The sequence below is a fragment of the Jaculus jaculus genome, chromosome 2, assembly GCF_020740685.1.
Source record: "Jaculus jaculus isolate mJacJac1 chromosome 2, mJacJac1.mat.Y.cur, whole genome shotgun sequence".
NCBI classification, from domain to species: domain Eukaryota; kingdom Metazoa; phylum Chordata; class Mammalia; order Rodentia; family Dipodidae; genus Jaculus; species Jaculus jaculus.
In genome coordinates this window covers 96,584,822-96,609,957 of record NC_059103.1, presented here as the reverse complement: position 1 = coordinate 96,609,957, position 25,136 = coordinate 96,584,822, and the positions used below count along the sequence as shown (strand labels likewise).

General features: G+C 38.1%; 1 protein-coding gene across 1 annotated transcript in view; it reads right to left on the bottom strand.

Moving 5' to 3' along the window:
• Positions 1-22,989, bottom strand: part of Dkk2 (dickkopf WNT signaling pathway inhibitor 2) — a 100,773-nt gene extending 77,784 nt beyond the window's left edge. Inside the window, exon 1 of the mRNA XM_004671434.2 lies at positions 22,074-22,989. Coding sequence (XP_004671491.1) covers positions 22,074-22,295 — 222 coding nt within the window. The 5' untranslated portion in view covers positions 22,296-22,989. The remainder of the gene's footprint in view (positions 1-22,073) is intronic.
• Positions 22,990-25,136: the final 2,147 nt, after the last annotated feature.

Below are 25,136 nucleotides of genomic sequence, written 5' to 3'. Positions count from 1 at the left end.
CAAAATATATCAAGACAACAATACTGTGAATTTTCCTTCAAGCAATAGATTTATGTTTTTCTGAGAAAAATACTTGCTAACTACTCCAGTTTGGATGACCACAATTTGTTTGCTAGTCTGTCTTTCAGGTAAAATTTGATGATAAACAAATAAATCAGTTAAGCTCACTTCTCAGGTATTGCTCTTGAAATATTTCACATTCCATGTACATGATGTTGAAGTGAAAATTTAAACTGTTTTCAAAGAAATTTTAATGTTTTACTACAGCTTCAGAATTATCATCCCCTATATAAAAAAGGAACAAGTAAGTTTAAAAGCATTTGCAGTTACAATTCAACAGTACTCATAAATATGTTTATCAAATACCACCAGCATTTCTATCAGATAGAGTGTTGAGAACTTAGAATTCCATATGCTCCTCATTTATCATCAGTAATTTCGTGTTTATACAGTCTCCTAGGAAATAGCAGCAATAGGATAGAGACACACTTTGCAGAAGGGGTTGTTTTTGAAGGGCCATGAGTGCTTTCTCAAACAAAATTGTTTCCAGGGTAGGTGGAAAATTCTCAAAGCATCATGATGTCAGAGATGGTAAAGAACTAGAAGGATATAAGGCTCATATATCAGGGGGATATTCCAGAGGGCTGGGTCTGTAGGAATGAGAAAGGGATTCATCACTGGTCAAGGAGGAAACTCATAAAAACTTAAACTACATTCTCTGAGGTCTGAGTTCTTTTACCTAACTGTTTCGATACTGATCATGCTACGTGCAACCTGTGGTCTCTAAAAATACTTTGATGTAATAGTGCTTTTTAAAGGATATTCCGAGAGATGTTTGCCTCTTCCTCCCATCTGCAGATATTTCTCCTGCATGGAAGAGATTCAAATTGTGCAGAGATTCTCAAATGTTGCTTTTGTGTGGCACTTTGGTTTTTAAAGGATGTTTGAATACTTTAGTTTTTCAAGTGTAGTTGTGAACATATCATCCAATCCAAGAATAAGAAAGCACTAATACTTTGTCTCTATTTAGCATACCTCCTTGAACTCACGCCCTTCACTCCTTCCAAATTTAACGCAATCCTGCACATCATTTGTCTCTTTTCTGATTAATATAAAATACTAAGGAGGAATACATGTCATCCTTTATAGTACTCTAGCCACTGCATTTCAGATATTCCTTATGCTCACTTCTAGCTATAATGCATTGTTTATCTTCATTCCTCAGTGACACTGCATGAAGTTAATGTATCATCATTTGTGGAGACATTCTTTTTGTCACTTGGATTCTTCTTGGCTTGGCATTATATCCACTGCTGCTGTTGACAACCTTGCTAGTGTTTTCTGGTGAACATATGCAAACATTCCCCAGGGTTATATTTTTTAGGAGAATTGCTAGGTCATAGTGCATATATGAGTGTTCAGAGTTACAAGACGTTCCCGAATACTTGGAGTGATTTCACTCCCATGAACCATATGTTAAAGTTGCACATACACACGTATGTCCTTGTTACTATCAACATTTATAATTTTTAATGATCTGGCATAAATTGGGAGATTAATGCTTTCATTTATATTCACTCTACTACCTTCAAGAGGTTTTTCAAATATTTATTTGCTGGCATTTAATTCTTTCAACAAGTGCTTCTTCATGAGCTTTGCACAGTTTTACTGGAATATTTACCTCCCTAGCAATGTCTTACTGATTTAGAGAATTTTTTCATATCATGCACATTATTCCTTAGTAATAAAAATTTTTGCCAGGTATATATGTTTTATACTCCTCCCAGTTAGTGGCCTATGTTTTCCTTTCTTTACAGTGCATTTTTGTTTTGTTAAGAGCTGGGACTGATTTTTATACATAGTAAGATAGTGTTCCAATAAAACTTTTTACCATATGGATATCCAACTTTTCCAGCATCATTTTAACTGGTTTCTTCCTTCAATGATCTATGTCTCAGTTGATGGCTACGTGCTCTAGTCTTTTCTACTGGTTAATGCTAATACTGCCGTGTCAATCAATAAGTGGTATACGTTTTATCTCTCTTAACCCATGAATAGTAGTGCCTATAAATGGAATCAGAGAGACCTGAAACTGAGGAAGAAGATGTGCTCAGTTGTTAAAGTGATATATGAATTTTCTTCAACTGTTTGTATACCAGTGTGGTGCATAAATTATCATACTGATAATACATGTAAAATTGAAGGAAAATTTAATATATGTAATAAAAATTACTACTATAACAAATAGTGTAATAACAATATCCTAACACTTCCTCTGTGACATCATTTTCCTTAACCCTAAACAACAATCAGACTTTCTCATTCCAATGAGAAAAATTGAGCAAAATTACTTGGAAATATGGATTTAGAAATTAAGTCACGCCAGTCTATAATCTTGTATGGTATTAGTCTACCATTATACAGCATCATAGAAAATTTAGAAGTAGTTCCTCTTGGCTTTATAACTACCTATATGTATACCTAGGATCCAAGTGAAAACTCAGGTAAAGGAAAACTAAAAAAAAAAAAAAAAAAAAGGTGGGGGGAACTATCAAGTAAACAGCTAGCATAGGTATTGATGCTGCTTGCCCACTCAGACAGTGTTCTTAGCAGCAAAGAACAAGCTTTATAAATTAATTCCTTTTTTTATGAAGTATGGTTAACAAATGAGATTTCAGTAAGTTTTATTCTGGTCTGGCAGTGGTAAAGTTGATGATTTAATTGGTTTCTAGAATACCCATTTTAAAAATGTTCTAAATGTAAACAGATAAAACAGATCCTAGACTATAAAACAAAGATGTTTTCACATTTGTATGAAATTATTTTCTTAGAAGGATCTGCCTTGCCCTATATGTACCCTATTCAGGCTAATTTAAATTCTTAAGTTATTTTCCTATGGCTTACTATGAAGTAATAATTTATAGAGATGCCTTTGTGAATCTAAGGATATTCTGAAGACAGACTTAAAAAGTTTAATTGAACTTCTAAGCAAAGGTGCTCTTCTAATGGGTTGAATATGGTGTGAGGGAAAGAGAAAAGTTACAGGTGAGTCCACAGCTATTGAAAGAGTAATTGCAAAAAAAGTAAGAAAAGATGGGAAAAAGTCATGGATGCAGGTTATTAGAAAAAGGGAAAAGGTGGGATTTGTTTGCTGTCTGTATAAGACACCTGTTTGTGGATATGTTAAGTAGCTACTAAACTTTAAGAGTGTTTTTTGCCTAGGAATATGAATATGGAAGGCATTGACAAATACTGGCACTTAAAGCTAAGTGATCATTAAGTCACCAGAAATGATAGTTAAATTGTCATGGTTTGTCCTGGGTCAATGTATGTTGCCTCTTCAGCATTTACATTTCCCAAAGGACTTAATTTTACAAGGAAGCACTGTTCTGTAGTGTCACTCAAAATCCCTGTCAAGTTGATCTGCTATTCAATAACTTTACACTTTTTAATAGCAATATCTCCCTTCAATGTAAGATTCCTTACAGATTAATATTGGAGGTATAACGTTACTTGGAGACAATCACATTTTGCTACTAGTTAAGCTGAATAGTTGTGTCTGTTAATCTAAAGGGAGAGGAGCTCATTTCTGTAGGGCATGCTTGAGTGGAAGTGATAAGAATGAGACAATTGCTTAGATTTGTGTTTCTGTGGAAAAGAGAGTTAGACAGAGTAAGAAGAAATCCAAAATGCTTAAGTATGGTACAATCTTGTGTGCTTCCCTTTTGTACATTTCCACATTGCTTTTCCTATTTAGCCATATTCATCATAAGTAGTTGTTATAAGCAGCTCTTACTAAGATGGAAAGCAATGGGAAAGTTCTGAAATGTTGCTTTCTTAAAAAGAAAACAACAGTTAAAGTTCAAAATATCTGGCCTCTGCCAAATGTTTTGGAAATATTTTAGTAAGAATGAAGTGATTATATAAAGAGTATGCAGAAGGAGCAGTTGCTAAGCCTCCTCTTTGTTGCCTAAATTTTTGAAATCTCCTTTTAGTTTCACGGTAGTTTTTGTCCAATGCTATGAAAAGTTTAATGGATTTTGCCTGGTTTCCTCTTTTTTTTTTTTTAAATTTTTTATTTATTTATTTGAGAGCGACAGACACAGAGAGAAAGACAGATAGAGGGAGAGAGAGAGAATGGGTGCGCCAGGGCTTCCAGCCTCTGCAAACGAACTCCAGACGCGTGCGCCCCCTTGTGCATCTGGCTAACGTGGGACCTGGAGAACCGAGCCTCGAACCGGGGTCCTTAGGCTTCACAGGCAAGCGCTTAACCGCTAAGCCATCTCTCCAGCCCTGGTTTCCTCTTTTTAAAATGAGGAAAGTTCTTGTTTGAAGACACCTTAAATTTGTCACGTAGCTGCTCAGCATTTATAGGTGGTTACAAAAACCACCAATTTGAGCACTAATCTTATTTACTTCTGTTTGGTTGCTTGTTTGAGTATTACAGTCTTCAATTCATTGGAACATTCCCACCCTTCTGCAAAGCACTCCACATTCTAAGAGGCTAAAGGAGGATCCATGGATGACAATACAGAATATAAAAGAGGAAATTAAAACCAAAACCTTGGCACAGGTTTCTAGAAGAAACCAGCAATACTCTGTCTCAACTTCATCTGAGTCAGAAAGCTATGTTATCACCTTGGTAAAAGTCATTATGGTTAGGACAGTATAGCTATTGTCACTGGAAAACAGCATCGCCAAGTCATACTTCCCAATGGATAAGAATATGGTGTCAGAATTTCAAGAAGGTCCAAATCAGGACACCTGTATGCCAGATCGGCCCAGCTGCACACAGGCCCTGCCAGTGCTGCAGAACGCCATATGCTCAGCACATGAAATGCCAGTTTCTTTGCAGAAGACGGGTTTGAAGGATGGGATTCTTTAAAGAGAAAGCTTGCAGCTTGGTTGTGACATCCTTAAACTTTCTCACATTTTAAAATAAACAATTTTAGGAAGAGGGGATTAAAGGCTTATGTCTGAGAGATGACAAGGAGGGTATATTATGAGCTCAGAAGAATTGCCTCAGAAGTTCTCCTTCAGATCGTTTGACTTTTCGCTCTGGTGACTAATGAAGTATGACTATAACGTTCAGAAAATTCCAGGTGTTAAGCATGTGCACATTCAAAAATGCTCTATGTTCCTATCACTGGCTTTGCAACAGTGACGGGTTCTCTTACTGCCCCTGCTCTGCTGCAGCATTTCAGATATCTTTGACCCACACCTTCACTTCCTGGTCAGAAAAATAAAACATGGGGGACAATTTAGACTCTATAGTACCATTAGCATAGCTACCTTATCCTATCACACACAAAGCGTGTTACCTGAAAACGTGGATTTTAAGGGCTAGATTTCCCACAGGCTAACTTTAAATCTTTGTTCACCCACCTATCTTTCAGTTATAGTGATAAAAGAAATGAACTTTGACAGCTTCCAAAGCTCATAGGTAAATTTATATGAAGTTCTTGACCTTTGAAAATAAATCGAATTGAAACACCAATATGCGGGAAGCAATTGTATTCACATTTACAAAGATGGGAAACAATACTTAAGTGTTGTTTCTAACTCAGCAAAACAAGAGCATCATGAGTTAAAGACGTAACCAATTCTGAGTGTAAAGCCAAGCCTCCGTGGGACCAGGCATACCCGATTTTGAGCTTGTTTGTTGCCACATGTTCACTGTTCTTAGCATCCTCTTTCCTGTCTCCCTGGAGTTGTTAGGAAGAATTATGCACATGACAGAAGCTCATAGGTTATAGAGGGATTAAAAATTTTTAAAAATACTGGGAATGGGCTAGAGAAGTGATTCTGTCAGTAAAGTACTTGCTTTTCAAGCATAAATACATGAATTCAATCCCCAGTACCTGTGTAAAAACACTGAGCATGGTGGCCTGCATCTGTCATCCCAGAACTGGGCAGACAAAGACTGGAATGTCCCTAAAATTTCTAAGTCAGCCTGTCTGTCCTAATATCAAGCCAATGAGAGAACCAGTCTCCAAAAAGTTTGATAGCACCTGAGGATGACATCCAGAATCGTTCTCTGGCTTCAACATGCATTCATGTACAAATATACCTGAAAATGTATACACACATAAACACATATGCGTGCATGCACACACACACACACACACACACACACACTGACAAAAAGTAGGCACTCAACCAATGTTAGTTGTCCTTAACCTCTAGATGAAGGCATCATTCATTTATTTCTCAGATACTCTATGACAGTAATGTAGGATGTAGGGAGGTACTAAGCATATACGGGACAGTTATGTGAAACCATCTTTAGTGCCAAGCTATTTCATGCATGGATAAAAAGTACTAGGTGTATTGTATTCATCCGACTTGATTTGTGTGTGTTTGAAACACAAGTAAGTTAATTCTTTTTCTTTCCTGTTCATGCATCTTACTTGTAGCATTGTCACCTCTTGTGACTCTTACATTCAGCCCCCCTGTAGTGATTACTGTTAATATTTTGCTAAGATAGAAATTCTTAAATCTGTTCTCATGGATTTGTAATCAATCATTTCCTCAATGCTTTGGACAGTCTCTGAAGATATTTGAAAGGGTCCTTATAGCTCCAGAGTAACTTTATCTGTCATACTAACAAAGCATCTTCTCCAGTAAATCTCTGCATTTCTCAGAAGTGAATTTATTTTCAAAAAAAAAAAAAGAAAGAAACAGAATTACTGGTGAGGTTGGAGTACACTATTCTTCACTGATGTCTCCTAAGAACCAGTATATTTTTGTTCTTAATTTTGTAGGTGCAACTCCATCAAATACTGTTGTTCTTTTCTGTTGAAAGCTTGTATTTTATAACAAGAAATGTCTCTGTGCACACTCCAGTTCAATTTGAAATAAATCACTGAATGGCTGTGGTCTGAGACCTGAGCATTGGCCATTTGTGCTTTGAAAACAACCAATGGAGTTTAAAATTCAGTTACAATGCCTTGCAGCTGCTGTGGCTAGGACCCCCTTGGAAATGTAATTTCAAGACTCTTTTTCTTGTTAAAAGTTATTCTTTTCTAAAGTATATTGGGGAAGATACCAGCAGAGCAAATAGGCAAGCAAGGAAACTTGCAAAAGTTTCTCCAAAGAGTATTTTGTAAGCATTGTATTGGTTTTAACAATTACACAAACATCTTTTATGGAGTTAAGAAGTTTAGCCTTTTCTCTGAAAATTTAATACAATGTTTACATTTAAAAAAATAACTTCTGACAGACACTTTCTTTCTTGTCAGGGCACACATTTCAACTAACAAGTTGCATATGAAGTACCATGTGTCATCAGATTGGACTCCAGGGAGTTAGCATGGGTGTGATTTGTCCCTGCCTTGTTTTTCAGGAAAAGAGTGGGCTTGGGGTGGGGAACATGCCGCTGGCCTACACTGGAGCATGGCCATTCTCTCAGAAATAGGAATCATCTTACATCGATTTTGACTGGGTTCTTCAAACGGAGACTTGTTTACAAGATAATACTGAACATATTGTTTTTGTTTGTTTATTTTTATTTATTTGAGAGTGACAGAGAGAGAAAGTGACAGATAGATAGAGAGAGAAAGGCACACCAGGGCCTCCAGCCACTGCAAATGAACTCCAGATGCAGGCAGCACTTTGTGTATCTGGCTTACCGTGAGTCCTGGGGAAACTAGCCTTGAATCAGGGTTCTTAGACTTCACAGGCAAGTGCTTAACCGCTAAGCCATCTCTCTAGCCCCATTGACCATCTTTTTAATTTTAAGACTTTATGAACCCAGCTAAGGGTTTCTCCCTTGAAGTAAATTGTCACTGAAAGGTTTAAAATAATCATCACAATGTTGCCTTGACTCCAAATGTCATTTTGTGACTTTTGAGCATTATTTTCAAAAACTATATTATATTTCTTTTAAATCTCCACTTTCTGTTGGGCATTTGATTTGTTTAAAAAAGGGCACTCAGAATTAAGTATGTTGGATGTTATATTCAACCAATATACATAACATTGTGTCACTTTATAAATTATGGTCTAAACAAAATAAACATAAAAATTAATTCTGAGGGCTGGAGAGATGGCTTAGTGGTTAAGCACTTGCCTGTGAAGTCTAAAGACCTGGATTCAAGGCTTGATTCCCCAGGATCCACGTTAGCCAGATGCACAAGGGAGCACGTGCATCTGGAGTTCGTTTGCAGTGGCTGGAGGCCCTGGCATGCCCATTCTCTCTCTCTTTCTGTGTGTCTCTTTGTCTCTCTCTGTCACATTCAAATAAATAAAAGTGAACAAAAAAATAAAAAATTAAAAAAATTAATTCTGAAACTTCCTTCAAAATGAAGGTCCACATTACAACATTTGCAGTTACTAGTTTATAAAAATAATGTGAATATATTTTAAAAAATTATATGCCAAGGTTTACAATTTGTATTTTCATCAAATATCTTCCATTGCTACATTTCAGCCCACAATCTGTACCTGTACTTCATGGTCATAAGACCTTATTCACCTTTCTTGCCAGTTCCACCTTCAGGCCTTACTGGGATGACCACTGACTTCTACACTCCTTTTTTTTTTTTTAATTTCTTCCCATACTTCCCCTTTTCCCACTAATGTTTTCTCCCCCCCCCTTTTTTTTTTATTTTAGTTTAGTTTTTCAAGGTAGGGTCTCTTTCTGGCTCAGGCAGACCCGGAATTCACTATGTAGTCTCAGGGTGGCCTCAAACTCATGGTGATCCTCCGACCTCTGCCTCCTGAGTGCTAGGATTAAAGTTGTGCACCACCACACCCAGCTACTAATGTTTTCTTAATGTTTTGGAAATTATAAAAGTAGAGTAGGAAATCCTTAGGGGGCAGCACAGTGTTATGAAAAATTCAAACTTTAATTTCTGATAATAATTTCTGATAAAGCATTTGGAAAATAAAAGGCAGAACTCACTTCTTTACATTATCACCATAATGTCCAATATAATCACATATTTTCATGACTATTCATGGAAATAGTCTTATTCTTACAGACAATCTTGACCATCCATCAACATAACTAGAATACATTCTGTGAATAATGACTAAAGTAGCTTGATTGCAACTTCTCCAACTTTTTGAATAGAGATGAATATCTGGCTTTGTGTATTTACATACTATTCATTCATAATAGAAGAATATTTTAGGTCTAATATAACTAAATGTAGGCATATAACTAAGAGATGCAGTATAAGTGTTCATGCTTAGAAATCTTTACAAAAAATGAAAATTCATTAAGCTGTCAAACTCCCACACTGTAATATATGAATTAGACAATTTCCAGGAATATCTTTTGACCTTGAAATTTCAATTGATTTTTCAAGAATATAATGTTGGTTTCACTGCTGCATCCATGAAGGATCCAAACAACATTTGCATCAAATAAATGTTGTTTGGTTGGGATTATCATGTCTAATATATCTAAGAATGAAGCAGTTAACAAGCTAAACTGACTTATCTGAATAATTGTAATGATATCTGAATTCTGAAAGGTATCAATAACAAGTTATTTAACTTGTATTTCTGACCTGATATCTATTTACCTGTTAGATGACATGACATAATGATACAATGTACAGACTCATTTAAGATTTCTTGACTTTATTTTGTATTTTTATTTTATTTCTTTTTGGAGGGGTGGGGCAATGCTCAGAAGTGAGCCCAGGGCCTTGTACAGACTAGGCAAGTGCTATACTAGTGATCTATATTTTCAGTCACAAGACTTGTTGGATTTTACCCTCTACTTTCAAATTCATATAATGTGTAGCTTGAGGGACAAAGGAGAAAAGTGGATAGGTACAGAGCTTGCAAAATTTAGACTTTGTGCTTTAGAAATGGATAAATATGAAGAATAGACCAATGGATTTTTACCTCGGAAAGATTACTTTGCAAGTAGAATGGAGGTTGTCTGGAAGAAGAAAAAACCTTTTAATATATTTTAATAGTATATTGAGAAATAATACTCTTGTCATATAAATCATAGAATTGCAATAAAATGGTGACAAATAGAGCAATGTATTAATATTAAGGAAGTAGAGCCCTGTAAGTTAGAAAGTTGCTTTGGTGGAGAAGTAGGAAGCAGGAGCTCCAGAATGTCTCCAGACTGGACAAATAGTTGTATATGATGCTAGTGACTTTCATAAGGAGCATAAGAAATAAAGAAATAAATCATGTGTTCAGTTTCTGAATGGATTCAATATGATCTGTCTTTCAAGTATCCAAATGCATGAAAATCCTTGGAAGATTGATATATAGACCTTTGCCCAAAAAATCTAAATATATGACCTATAACACTTGTTTTACTTTTGCCACTGTAGAATCACATTTTGTAGTTTGCCTTGACTCCAGATGTAATTTTGTGGCTTTTGGGTATTGTTTTCAAAAACTATATTTCTTTTACATCTCCACCTTCTGTAGTTCTCCATTTTCTTAAAGAATAATAATCATGTTTATAAGTCATTACATATTCTCATTTATCAAGGAAGCTAGAAACCACAAATTATGCACAGAGCAACATAAATTATGACTACACATTTATTTTGGAAAATAATGTTAACTTAAAAGGAAATGCCATGAAAAGTTCTGGGTGAACTTAATTGCATGTTTCTAGGTGGAAAAAAATGAAAAACAGTTGGAAAAGATAGCAAACTTTGTGACTCCAATTGTGTGACATCATGGAAAAGACAAAGTTAGTCAACAAATTAGCAGGAGATTAGGAGGATAAAGGAATAAAATAATGGAAAATTGAGGGGAATAGAGGTTAACGGATTCATGGAAACTCTACTTTGAGTTCTCAATTTTAGTTAATAATTACTTGAGAATCACATTGATAATCTAAAAGTAATATTACCCTAATATTCTTATATGCATTATGTTTACCACTCTAACATTTCTGTATGGGTAATATGAATAATCACTTACGTTGCTTGATATAAAATAGTACTATATTTTTAACAGCTTTGAAAAATGCCCAGTTTCCAGTTTGATAGGTTCTTAGCAAAATGCATTTCTTATTCCCCAGTCTGTGTGGTTTCATAACAGTGTAACTTGGCTTTCAACTGATTATTTATCTGAGCTGATAAATCATACATTATTACCCCTATACCCTATAATGTGTCCAAAACATAATGCTCAAGATTCATTGTAGATCTTTAAAAATAAACTGATTTCTGTGACATAGTGCCTTATCCTGTACCATTCCAGGATTATTGAAATATGTATATAAATTATCACATCCCAGGTAAAGAAAAGGTACAAGCAGTGTATTCTGAGGGAAGGAAAGGGAGCTGTTTGTCATCTCTAAAAGAATTTAAACAACTACAATTTCATTAAAAATGAGAGGGTATTCCTAGGTAATAATTTTTAATGAAATCCAAGAAAATAAAAATGTACAAGCCAAAGTGAAAACAAAACAAACCAGAAAACACATTCCACTTTCATTCTCTCTACCCACAATTTCTTTCAAAAATTAAAAATCTATAAACACACACAATATATTTATGATTTTAGAATAATAATTAATTCTTAGGTGGATTCTATGGAACTCATATTAGCCATTCAAGGGAAAAATATTTTAGTGAAACAGCTTTTAATGGTGTGACTGCAAATAAACAATGTTTTCTGATTTACAGAGAGAAGAAAAGCAACTACTATAGTTGTAAACTATTTTAGTAAAGAGAAAACCTTGAGTTAAAGGTGATAAATGATTTATTTGATGCCCAATATATGAAATATGGGCTACCTAGGTCTACTGTTTCTATATCTAGTATTATTTCAGGTTGGACAGCTGTCCTACCTACAATTTGTAACAATTTTTACGAGCAAATTTTTGGAAACCAAGTGTGTTGGTAGCTGTAGATAACATACCCAGAACATATGTGAAGCAACAAATTTAAACACAGCCTGAACCATCCAAATATCAAGATCTTCATCACTTTTGCTCATATGATACAAGTAGTGTAAACAGAGGAAGGGGTTAAGTATATTTATAGGTGAAGAGATTCAACACATTTGGGAACTAGCTGGTCAGGAGCTCCAGAGGGCGGGTGACAGGAATTTGAAAGATAGATGCTTCTTTCCTTGGACGATTTCTTTCTAACATCCCTCACCTCAGGTGGCTTCTGAATGTCTTCCAAAAACAGTGCTGGTGTCTTAGCATAGTATCCTGAGATTCTTACTGGGCATGTCTTGTAGTATATTGGTGTAGTTTTATTCAAACCACTGGTCTTGATCACTCATTCAAGGAGTCGTAACCAAAATTTTAAAGGAGGAGGGAAAAGGGAAGATTAGAAGCAAGGGGAGGAGGGGGATGAGAGGAAGAGGGCAGAGAAGTGGAGAGCAAGAGAGGAGGAGGAGGCAGCCAAGAGCAGAATAGAAGGAAAGAACTGAAAGTTTAAAATATCATCATACATTGACTATCAGAGTGTTTACTTTTGAAACTTTTTTGTGGGAGTGTGAAGGTGGAAGGTCATACTGGGTCACAATGTAAACTATGTTTCTGTCTCTAGTGGGTAAGTTTTAAAGACATTGGCCTCTATCCTAGGGAAGCTTGGATCGAGGTCTGGCAGTCTGCTTTCCATGCCTTCCCCATTGCTCTGCATGGCCTGCCACTCCACTGTAATGAAGCTCAGCCAGGCTGCTGGCTAGTCACATCCCTAACTTGTCAGGGCTGAGAACATGATCAAGGACAGCAAAGTCACTTCCCTTCATTAATTTTGTTTAAAACCCTCTGACACAGCTGTCATCATGACATTGTAATCTTTGATAGTACATTTGAATTCACACAAATATACAACTGTTAAGAGAGTGCTATGCATAATTTATTTCCATTAGCTTTTTAATCAACTCAAGACAATTTACATAACGTATAGCTTTTAGTTATTCGAAAGGATCCTGTTAGAAGTCAGAGTTTCCAAGTTCAAATGAGGATACCTTTGTTTTGAGACTGAATGTACTACATTGTTCCAATCTTGAATCATCTCCCAGCCTTCAAATGTGAAATAAGTCCATGAAACTAGGTGATTTCTGATGTGCTTTCCAGTTAAAGCCATATCTTATTTCAATATGTTGTATAAATTATTGAAACATTTGGATGATAAGAGGTTTCATTTGGTCCTTTCTCTAAAGATTTCTATCTTTAATAACAATTGTTAAACACATTTGAAGAATTCTTTCAGATTGAAAGTAAATGTTAAAGGAGGTTTTGCATTGAAAATAATAAATGATTGTTTAGGAAATAGAAAACAGTAAAATTAACAATTATTTAGCATGTAGTCCAAAGTATAAAAATTGTGTTTTTAAAATATCTATATAGGGCTGGAGAGATGGCTTAGCAGTTAAGCGCTTGCCTGTGAAGCCTAAGGACCCCGGTTCGAGGCTCGGTTCCCCAGGTCCCACGTTAGCCAGATGCACAAGGGGGCGCAGGCATCTGGAGTTCGTTTGCAGTGGATGGAAGCCCTGGCGTGCCCATTCTCTCTCTCCCCTTCTACCTGTCTTTCTGTGTCTGTCTCTCTCAAATAAATAAATTTTTAAAAAAATCTATATAAATTTTATAACATGCAATATTTATGACCATGAATCATAGCTATGTATACATTCTAATCATCTACATGTCATTTTCATGCCATATCCCTCATAGAGAAAAATTAAAACCCAAGCTTTCAAGTAAGTAGGGTGAAAAAATAAAAAATTACCTCTTTTGATTAAAAACTCCTACAAATTCCTTTCATCGTTGTTTACTGAGGAAACAGAACAGAACATGGCAAGAATTGTGGGCCATCAGACTTGGCTCAAACACTGCATTGGACAAAGGCTTTCCTGATATGATAAGGCAGAAACTTGGTTGCTTGAATCTTGGAAATTTGAGGTTAGATATAAAAGATTTGCTTTAAGTTACAGAGGATTCCTTGCTTATTGTTTTTATTTCTACTGACATGATTTTCAAAATTCTGAGCAAGGTAAACAAATTAGATAAATAAATAGATTCAGGAGTTGAGCATGTAAAGATTAGATACCTACATATGTGGCAAATGATTGAAAAGAAAAAGTATGCCATTGAGAAAAAGTGAACAGAAAAAGGACTGTGAGGAAACATTTGTTTATAAGTTTATAAGACTGTACTCATTAGGAGAGATAAAGAAAAATGTCCCAGAGAAGAAAACAGACACAGTATAATATGAAGGTAATGATGGAATAAATTAGGCATAAGGAACTGACCACACACTGCAGAATTTAAGGAATGGTGTCTCAGGGAAAAAAAAAAAAAATGAATTCAAGAGAATTCCCAAATGGAGGTCCAGGCTTATTTCAAATGAAGTAAAGTTGAATATGACTGCGATTTCAAATCATTTTAAGTTGTAATTTTTCCTTGTGCCTTCCCACTTAGGTGAAGGTTTTCCTTCCAATACCAAATAGAAACACTATTGCAAATGCACTAATAAGTGAAAGGAATCTTATCAAACACATCCATAAGATGCATTTCATTCTCAACATAATTATTAGACATTTGAATTATATGAATTATGAAAAACAACTCATGATGAAATGTTTTAAACTAAAGGTAATGGGATATAAATAATGTACCTAGAATTTCTGAATCATTTTCAAAGTGATCCTGACACTCATAAACAATTGTCAGAGTTCCACATTCCCAGCAAGCTATGTAGTCCTAGATTTTCTGCAGGAAGTCACAGTCTTGCTTTCCAGGGATATCTTACTTTGAACAATATAAAATGAATATTATTCACTTAGACAATGATTTTGTTCAACCATCGTGGTTCCTGTGATTAAATAAATAACAATGCCCTTATTATTGGGACCTCAACTTATTATGAATCTATTTTTAAGGTCTAGGGTAGTCTTGCTGCTCTATTCTTTCTATAATTTCACCAATAAATCAATTATGAACTTTCTTGCTTATTTTTATAGCATTACACTGAAATACCATCACTCTCAATGCTAACATTCAATAAGAGAAATGAGACAGCATAAGCACTATTTATTTTGTTTTGTCTTAACAATTCTTATCTTTCATGTGAATTCATTTCTTTCCTTGCATATAATGAGCACTTAGTTAGTTGCTTCTGCCTGACTTCTCTTTGCATCACGTGATCTTAATTTCAGTGATGATGTCATCTCCACAATAAGAAAAGTGCACTTTGCTCCTCAAGATTTTTCATGCATATTAGTTCATGTGATCTTCACTATTGCCCAGTCAAGTTACGGTGCTACTACTGCTGGGTTATTGTTATGAAGGCAACATGTATTCTACAAGATGACTCTATAAAAAGCTAGAATCATTAAGTAATTTTTCCAAAGACATTTAGCTAGTTAATGGTGAGCTGGTATTCAATACCTGTTAGGAAATTGTAGGGCCATATTGCTGACATAGACCATGTGATTCTCTGAAAGGCAGCTAGGAGGGGATAAAGCCAAGGAAAAAATAATAGCCAGCTCTTAAAGGACTCTCATAAGTGTAAAGGATGCCAATGGAGCCCTGGCAGGTAAGCCACTGAGGAAATCTGTGCTCATAACAGGGCTCACATTCTGGGGCATGGATATAGGGGAGTTTACTGCTGGCACATAAAAGGAAGGGAAAGGAGGGGTTACTCAAATGCATCTCCTTTCTACTAGGTGCAACACCACACTTGAATGGGAAAAAGGTGAGTGTGTGTGCACATGTTTGTTTTCTTTAATAGATAAATACCATGGTATGGAGGCAAGAATAGACAATTGTGAAAATAATAATAGATAATTGTGAAAATAATAATAATTGTGAAAATAATAATAATACAGTGCTATATGGTTCCTGCCCATATGTTTCAAATACTTACATACTATATAAGTTATTTAGAGTAGCACTTGGCAGCCACAGAGGGTTTATGGGTAAAGTAATGTCACTAGAAAAGATAATAGAGAATAGAGAAAAGAACCACTGCTGTATTTGCTAAGTCCTGAATGAGTTTAACATACTGAAGCAGTATAGCCGGTGGTCAAACACACTAGTTCAAACATTAGATTGCTCATAAAAGGACTTCGACTTTTTTCTCTTACTGCTACAGATATAGTTTATAAAATGTTGCATCATTTATAAAACTAAAGATAACATTAGGTTTATCTTCAAAAAGCTATATAGAGGGTGTAGAAAAGTTTATATAAGTAAGCATTTGGTGTTGTGCCTGATGCAAAGTAGAAGTTATCAATGGTCCCTCTTAGGATAATTCAGGATGTGCCATAAGTATTTGCAAGCAATTTCAAGAATTTTAAGAATCGTGCACCTGAAAATCCCTCGATTTTCTCCTTCTCCAGAAACAAAAATGTGTGCATTGCGTTATTTGATAAGATAGGGCATAATATGGAGAGCTAATATCACTTAGGAAGGGTTCAGACATAAACTCTATTGAGAAATCATTTTCTCTAAATGTGATGCTAGGATTCATCCTTACATTTAATATACTTCTTCACCTAGGACTTTTAAACTTTTGTACAGGATACAGTCAGTTAAATGTATTATTATATGATGAGTAAATTTAAACAGTTATATATGTAAAATTATAAAACATTAATAAATCAATTAAATTCAATGCTGTTAAGTATTTTGAAGGATAACTAATGTACATTGGCTCTTTATTTGACCATGTGAAAGAGGTAGATAACATTCTTTTCAAATTTCATGGCTTTCATAATTTTGCTGATTTGATTTCTGCATTTTTTAATTTGGAGTCCACAGAAAGATCAAAACTAGTTGCAATACCTCACAAATGCAATCTGATGTACAGATGCAGTGGGTATGGAGTGCACACTAGAAGAATAATCCTGGTCTTAGTGCTGCATACATTAGTTACTGATTAAAAGCACAGGGATTTTTGATATAATGTTGAAATAGCTAATTTGAAAGGTTTGTCTGGGTCAATTTATCACCATCCAGAAAATAATTCATGGCATAATCTCTGCAGAAGGACTCTGACTAGATATTGTTGTTGTACATGACCTTCTGTCATTGATTTGAACCCAATATGGGCAACAGCCCAAAGTTGTTGCCATGAGCTATTCATTGGAAAGCCATCATTTCAAATATTTGGGTGGTGAGTTTTCTTCCTGTGGACAGCTGTTCTTATTTTTTTTTTAAGTCCCTAAATCTGTATCGATTGACCTTTTTGTTTGAAATAGTGGTTTGGATTTGTTCTAACAAAACCAACAATTTGAAAAAATTATGATATCCTGCTTTGTTTGCTGGCAACAGTGGACAGCAAAGGAAGAGAAAATTGATTTCCACTTACCTGAAATCGTAATAGAAAATTTTGTAATGCATTCCATAACCTATATTGGTATATAATTTCAAAGATTTTGTAATGCATTCCATAACCTATATTGGTATATAATTTCAAAGCAATGCTAAAGAATGCAAAAATCAATATATGAATTATGCATTGCATTTCTTTTGGGTATTTGCAGCAGGCTTTTTAAAAACATGACTAAAAGATATGCAGCCAAAATATCACATAAATCTTTTCAATGAACAGATAGATAACCAGAAACAGGTTTATCTCTGTTTTTTTTATAAATGATATAGGCAAATAGAGAATCAATGATGTTAAACAACTTTAGTGGACTATTGGGAATTCACAATTACAAATAAGATTGTAATTTGTTTTGATATTAACTTTTTATTAAAGAATGACTAGCTATAAAAGAGTAGCTTTCAAATGGTCAGCATATTAAATATTACAAATATCCTCAACAACTTCACAGATGATTTTAATGTATATATACATTAATATGCATTTAAAATGGCTATATATAGGGAAAAAAGTAAATCACAAATAGTATCCTAGAGTAGAATATAGCTGTTGCTCTTCTATGACATGGCCAAAACTTTAACAATCAATTTGAAATACTCTGGGAAAGTGGAGAGCGGGAAGAAGACTGTATCTGTGGGATACTAAAGAAGACCATGGCATGGTCAATCACAGCTGGAGTGAATTTAAGTCATCTTGCCCTCTTGTTCTCTCTAGTCTACCACAAAAATAAAATGACAGATGCACATGCATGGAATATCATTGAAATGCTTTTCTTACTACTCATGAAGTAACTGATTTGTATCTATGATCAATTCTCTATGCTTTACAATAAAAGAAAAGGAATATTAATGTAAATTTCTTCAAATTGATTTAAATTGTTATAAATTGTCATATATTTAAACCTTACATTTTTACACTTGAAATAATTTGTTTTTATTGTCAGTTGTATCAAAGACTATTAGCAAATTGTTTACTTATTTCTTAGCAGAAGAAAGTTGAGTAATGATTAAAAATTCATGAAAATTTTCAGAATATGGAGGTATCTTCTATAAATGATGGAATATATAATTTATTTAAGTACTTTCATGAATGTTCATGAGTACAAACAGTATTTTTTTCTTAAGGAAAATGCAATCTATCACTATTAGTGCTCTTAATCCCAGTCCCATAAATTCTACTTCAATGTATTTCAAGAATTACTTTCTTACAAGATAATTCCATCTAAGCCAGATTTTTTCAAGTATCTACATTATATTAGAAAAGCATAGACTATTAATTACATTAAACTAATTTAACCTTCTTTTGACAGGCACATCCTAAGAAGCTTATCTATACTTCAAATCATGTATCATCATCCTATCACTTTCAAAAGAATTTCAAAGTGCTATAATACTGTACTCAAATTAACTTCATGTTAATAAGACAAAATGAGAAGTAAAAAATGAACTGCTTAGAAACACAAATCTAAGTTTTTCATTCACACACAAAAACATTGTGAACTGTAGCAGTAAAATGATGGTTTAATTCCTTGCTTTTTGTTGTTTAGATTTGTTTTGAAGGTGGCTCATAAAATTGGATACCACAAATTCCAGAGGTGAGATTGCGAAATGGCATAGAAATGTATTTATCCACATCATATTGAATATTTCATTAAAACTCACTTCTGATCTCAAACATATGAAATACTCTGCTTAACAATTAAAGTCCAAAATATTATACGTGTGTAGCTGTCTTGCAACTTATCCTGTACACATATGTAACATGCACTATCTTTTAAAACCCATTAGTAACATTGCAAATGAAAAGTCAAAAAATTTGAATAATTCAGTAAAAGCATTTTTTCTAATTTTGTACCTGAATACTACTATATATCATTTTCTGCCGTAACCACAGCCATGTCTCTGAAAACAAGGATGAGACCTGGAGTACCTATTTCTTCCAAAAAAATTATCTTCAGTGACAATAAAATCATTTTAGTTCTTTATCCTAAAAAATTAACACAGATAGTTGTTGAATGTGTAATTAATCCAATAAAGAACAAAGACCAAGTTTCTGATCTCCCTACTTGAAGTTGCATTGTCCAGGGCTTATTTCTATCTTTATCGATATGCAGTTCAATGTCATCTATCCTGACTAAAGGAGGTGGAGAAGAAGTCAGACTCATTAGGTTTAACACAGCACCTTGTAAACAGCTAGTTTGATCAGTTGGCAATTTGCTTCTAATCTTCTCAACTGAGTTTCGCTATTATGATGGGTTCAAGTTGAGTGCCGCTACATTTCAGTTCTAGAGATTTCTCTGTAAAAGGAAGTGGTATCTTCCCTCTTGAACTGAATTTCTCATCTGTACCTCAATTTTAAAAACAAGAATACTAAGAATTTTGGTGACCACATATCTAGTGGAATAAAGATGATAAATTAATAAATATTCAACTTATTCATTTACTTCAAAGAAAGAATCTACATATTTCTTCATAAGAGATATTTAGTTAGACAAACTGCTGACAAATGAGAGGGCAGAATACAGAAAATATAATCCTTCCATGTTCAGCTATCCTCCCGCCATTCAACCCTACAGTTTGTTTTGTTTTACTGTTAACTCTAATATATTACTTTTTTTCTCTTAAACCCAAAGCCTTATTTTAACATCTCTTAATTACAGCTAAGTACATATAATGAAATGGATTCCACAGAGCTGTTAAATTATGGGGAACATACCATCATTTCAACTACTTTGTAAAATACTCAATTTGAGTAAATGTAAGTGCAGTTTCAAACTCTTAAGTAGCATAAGTAAGCAAAGATTTAGGCAAAATAAGCATATGTAGTTCGCCCCGGATAAGCTATATTATCGAAACATAAAGGATCAGCTAGATTCTAGAATGTGTCCCTTAGTAACAGTGTTTGCGTTAATAGTCATTTGACAGAGGACATAGGTTATTGGAGCCTAAAGGTGGGACAGTAACAGGAGGTAATTTTCCCAGAAATTTCCAAGTATGAGTGGGTTAAAATCTAGAGATTATTTGGAAAATTATTGGGGTAGGTAGCTCTGTTCTGGAAGGAACTACACTCTGCATTGTTCTATTAAAGTAATAAGGTGGCGTTAGGAGGGAGCAGCACGAGAGAAGTCCTTTGCTGTGGACGACAGTGTACATGCTTTCTAGCTCTCATTGCAGCTCATGATGGTCTTTGAAGAGAGGGGTTGTTCCATAGAAATGGGAACGAAGGGGTACTAGAATGGCTATATTAGTAAGGAGGCTGGTGTGAGAGATAGAATGCCCAAAGGTTCATACACATAAATATTCTCTCCCCCCCCCTCTCTTTTTCTGTCTGTCTGTCTCTCTCTTTCTCACACACACATACGTTTCTTATTTTCCTTGAGCTCTTAAATATATATATATGTATGTATATATATATATATATATATATATATATATATATATATATATATATATGTTATAACCATGTGATGGCAGACTTTGTAATCCTTTGAAACCATCCTTGATGTGTTTGACATTTCAAAACCATGGGAAGCAGCTCTCCTGAATTGCAAAATCTGGCAAAAATTTGCCCGTGAGAGGGCAGTAGGGGGTCAAGCGCGAGCTTGCAGGCTCCTCGCAGCGTAGTTGGGACTGGTCCTGGCTGTCCGTCGCCTCCACAGTGGACAGCGCAGCCTGCCACACTGCCGCGGCAGCTCCTAGGACACCAGGAAGCCTGCATCTGCTGGGCATGAACTCCCGCCCTGGCCGGGGTAGGCGCGGGTGCTGTTTGGCAGACAGGCTTTCGGTTTAGGCTCCCCAGAACAGAGCGGCGCCGGTTCCCAGTGCCCCCTCTCCTGGCCGCCGCGCGCCAGCCGCCAGCCGCAGTGGGTGCCCTGCGCGTGCGGGCGCGTCTCTGTGTGTGTCTGTGTAACTGCAAGTGACTGTCATTTATCTCTCTGCGTGACACAGAGACAGAGACGCCCTCGGGAACTTCCCTCTCGCACAAATGTCTCTGAAGTCCTTGCTGTGTCGCCGGCGCCTAAGACGCTGTCATTGTCACCTCGTAATTTTCTTCCTCCCGGATGATTTATATACAGTTCTACACGAGTAAGAAATGTGAGTCTACTAAAATTGTTTCCTCCCCGAGGAAAGTGGTGAAGAGAAGGAGAACCCACCCGGTGGGGTGGGGGCGGGCGGGGAGAATCCCCACTCCAGATTGCAAAATCGAACGGGCCCCTTGGCCCCGGGTTCTGACTGTGCAGAGTGAAATCCCCTTGTCACTCATATAACTTCTGTGCCTTGACCAAAATTCTCTTTCTCTGTGACTAAAAAGGTCATTTGCAGAATTGGGAAGCAACAGCCCCTATCTTACAGCGTTGCGAAGATAAATCCTGTGAATTCTAGAAGCGCTTAGAAGAATGTTTAGCAGGTACGACTATGTGTTATGGGTTAGCTGCCGTTAACATCGCCCGTTGCATTTGCACATCAGATGGGGGGGGGGGCATTCCACTTTCCACAAGGGCACGCATAAGGTCTTACGAAGTGCCAATGTACCAAAGCATAGGTGAGACAGAACCCTCACCCGTCCCCTCCATGCAGCATAGCGACTAGCAACCACGCAGAAACCACCCCCCCCCCCGAAACCCCCAGACCCAGCTTCAGGAAACCCCTCCCAAGGGACCAGGCGCGCCACACCTGGCTTGTGGTGGCGCTAAGACTCTCGCCTGGTGCAGAAGCAAAATGCGCGCGCGAGAGCGCTGGTCCCTACCTCTCCTGGCTGAAGCGTGTATTTGGGGGGGTTTCCTACCTGCCCCAGGCTTTTGCCCTTCTTACTGCCGCCGAAAGCCAGTCCTTGGTATATGCCCGCAGATCGATTGGCAGCCTGGGCAGGCGTCTCCCCGCCCAGAGAGGACTTGATGGAGTTGAGTTTGGCCCGCGAGCTGCCCAGCTGCGAGCTCTCCACCATCAGCACCGCGGCCAGTAGGAGTAGGCAGCGGGACGAGTCCTTGCCCCGCATCAACGCGGCCATCTCCCCGCGAGGGGTTCCGGGGGTGGCGCCGAGCCAGGAGGGAGCGAATGCTAGCAGAGGGAGGACCCCAACGCGTGACCCCGTCACGCGGGGCGCGAAGGTTCCTCGCAGATGCTGTTCCCCCAACCCTTCCTGGTTCGGGGACCCAGAACCGTGTGGACTCAGTCTCAAGCGGGACCCCAAGGAGACCTGCTTCTCCACCAGGCCAGGAAGTTCTGCAGTGACTGGAAGCAATCAAAGGCGAGGCGCCTTCTCGCCAAGGAGGCGTGACCCAAGGTGCTGGAAGCCCCAGCCCCGCGGATCGCACCGCTTGCGTGGCTCCTGGCCCTGCAGCCGGGTGCTCGCGCCTACAGGGTCAGCGCTCGGGTCCTCCTCTGAACCGGTGAGGACAGGTTCGCCCCAGGTGCGTCTCCGTCAGCCTCAGCTTCGCTGCTTCTCCTCTGTTTTTCCTACCCTTTTAGAACGCTACACGTCTCCCTTTGCAAGGTTAGTAGACTCTATAACTGGGGACCAGGAGTCGCCCCCTTGACCGGACTCTGGAGCTCTGAGGCCAGCCGAGATCCCCCACGCGCGCACTCGCGGTCGCCCCAAAGCCTAGTCCCCTGGTTCACACCGGACAGCCAAGCACCGACCGCGACGCGGCGATGCCAGGCCCCGGACCTGCGCTCCGCAAGCGTTCCTGCGCCGTCTGCTTTCGTCCCCCCCGCCCCCTTTGCTTTTTATAGCTTTCCTCAGTGGGCTTTTCCTCCGCCCCCCGATTCAAGAGTGACAAACACCGAAAATGTTTCTCTCGCCCCCACCCACGCTCCCGCCTCCCCTTCCCCCGGCTGTGGCTTCTCCTCCCACTCCTCCACCCCACAACAATCGGAAAAGCGGGATTCACCCGCAGCGAAAGATGAGGGCTCCTGGGCGCTGACCAAAACTCCAGGGATAGATAGACGGAGGGGAGGGTGGGAGGAAAAGTTGTGCCCCTGTATAGTGACCACCACCATCCTCTTAGTTCTCCCACCAACTCTGAGAAGTGCCTGAAAAGTCCTCTGGGAGCCTTAGAATGGCCTTAACATTGTGTTCTGTGACACTCGGGTTTCATCTTAGCCTTTGGCCCCGAGACTGGCTCCCCTTAGGTTCGCCAGGGGGTTGCCCGTCGGATCCAGAGGGCTTGGGAAGCGAGAGAAGCAAAGATGACAAAACCATTCTTTGAAATACGCACAGCGCTCATCTATGTATGCCAGGGACGGGGAGGAAGGGAATAGTCCCGGGTATGCGGCAGGGGTTTGGACACTTTGGACACTTAGGATACCAGACAAATGTTCTCTTTGCAAAGAGGAAATTTTAGACAAGAATGAATGGGCTAGGGAACAGGGACGGAGTAGGCAGGGAGCTTTGGATGTCCTGCCTCCTCAGTGGCTTCCTGCCTCCTGGCCCCTGGGGAAATTGGAGGGGAAGCCTTTCCTGTCTGCCCCTGAGGCGTCCCGGGTCGGGTTCTCTCAAAGCCGAGCGCAGCTGGGGAGCGCCCGGGAGACGCACAGGCGGGCGCTCGGCGCTTGGGGGCGACATTGGCAGCCGCGGTTCAGGCGCGGGAACTGCCAGCGACGCGCTGTCCCAGCAAACTCCGTGCTAGATGGGGGTTGACAAGATTTCCCATTCAGTGAGTGGTGGTGTTTTTCTGGTTTTTTTGTTTGTTTGTTTGTTTGTTTGTTTGTTTGTTTTTTAAGCATCGAGGAAGTTGGCAGGCCCTACAAGAGAGAAATGGAGGCCTTGAACCACAGCTTGCAGTGGTTGGACGCTGATGACTAACGGTGGACAGAGGGCTTTGGCAGCGCACCCCAGGATCTCCTCTTCCACACCTGATTCTGGCACATATTAGGCTGTCTGGAAGCCAACTTTAACATGTCGCTGAGAACGTTGCTGTCTCCTTTATTTTCCAACAAACACGCCAAGATTCAGAGTTGATGTGTCTCAGAAGCTTCTGCGACGCACATTTGTCTCCTGACCTATGACTCTGTTTTGCTTTTTAATACACAACCAAATGGATGAAAATTTGATGAACCTTCTGGCATGTTTTCTTACCTTTGGACTTCCTTGGCGTCTTAAGCTAAGTATCTTCCTGCTCCCTTGGTCTCTGAAGTGTTGGGATTACAGATGATTGACACCTTTCTTGTCAAGTCTCCACTGCTAATGGCTATCTGTGAGATAGCTAAAATTGTCAAATTCATAGGGTCCAAAAGTGGAATGATGGCTACCAAGAACTGGGGGTACAGGGGTGGGGAGAAGGGGAGTTAATATGCCAATAGGCAAAAAATTTCATTTCAGCAAGATAAGAAAGCTCGAGTCATCTTCTACATCACCCAGGACCTATAATAATGAATTAACACTTAAAAGTTTGTTGAAGAGGGCAGATTTCAGGCTAAAGCTCCTCACCACAATAAATTATAGATATGTAATTTCATCCTGTAATATGTGTACACTCATATACTATAAATAAATGCTTGGAATTGAGCACTTAGACTTTATAGTGTCCTCATATCTTTTACTTTTTTAAATTTTTTTTGTTTATTTTTATTTACTTGAGAGAGAGAGAGAGAAAGAGGCAGGAAGAGAGAGAGAGAGAATGGGCGTGCCAGGGCCTCCAGCCGCTGCAAACCAAACTCCAGACGCCTGCACACACTTGTGCATCTGGCTAACGTGGGTCCTGGAGAATCGAGCCTCGAACCAGGGTCCTCAGGCTTCACAGGCAAGCGTTTAACCGCTAAGCCATCTCTCCAGCCCTCATATCTTTTACTTTTATTTTGATTTGCCAGTTAGGAAACATTACAGAAATGGAGAATATTAAGTTAGAGG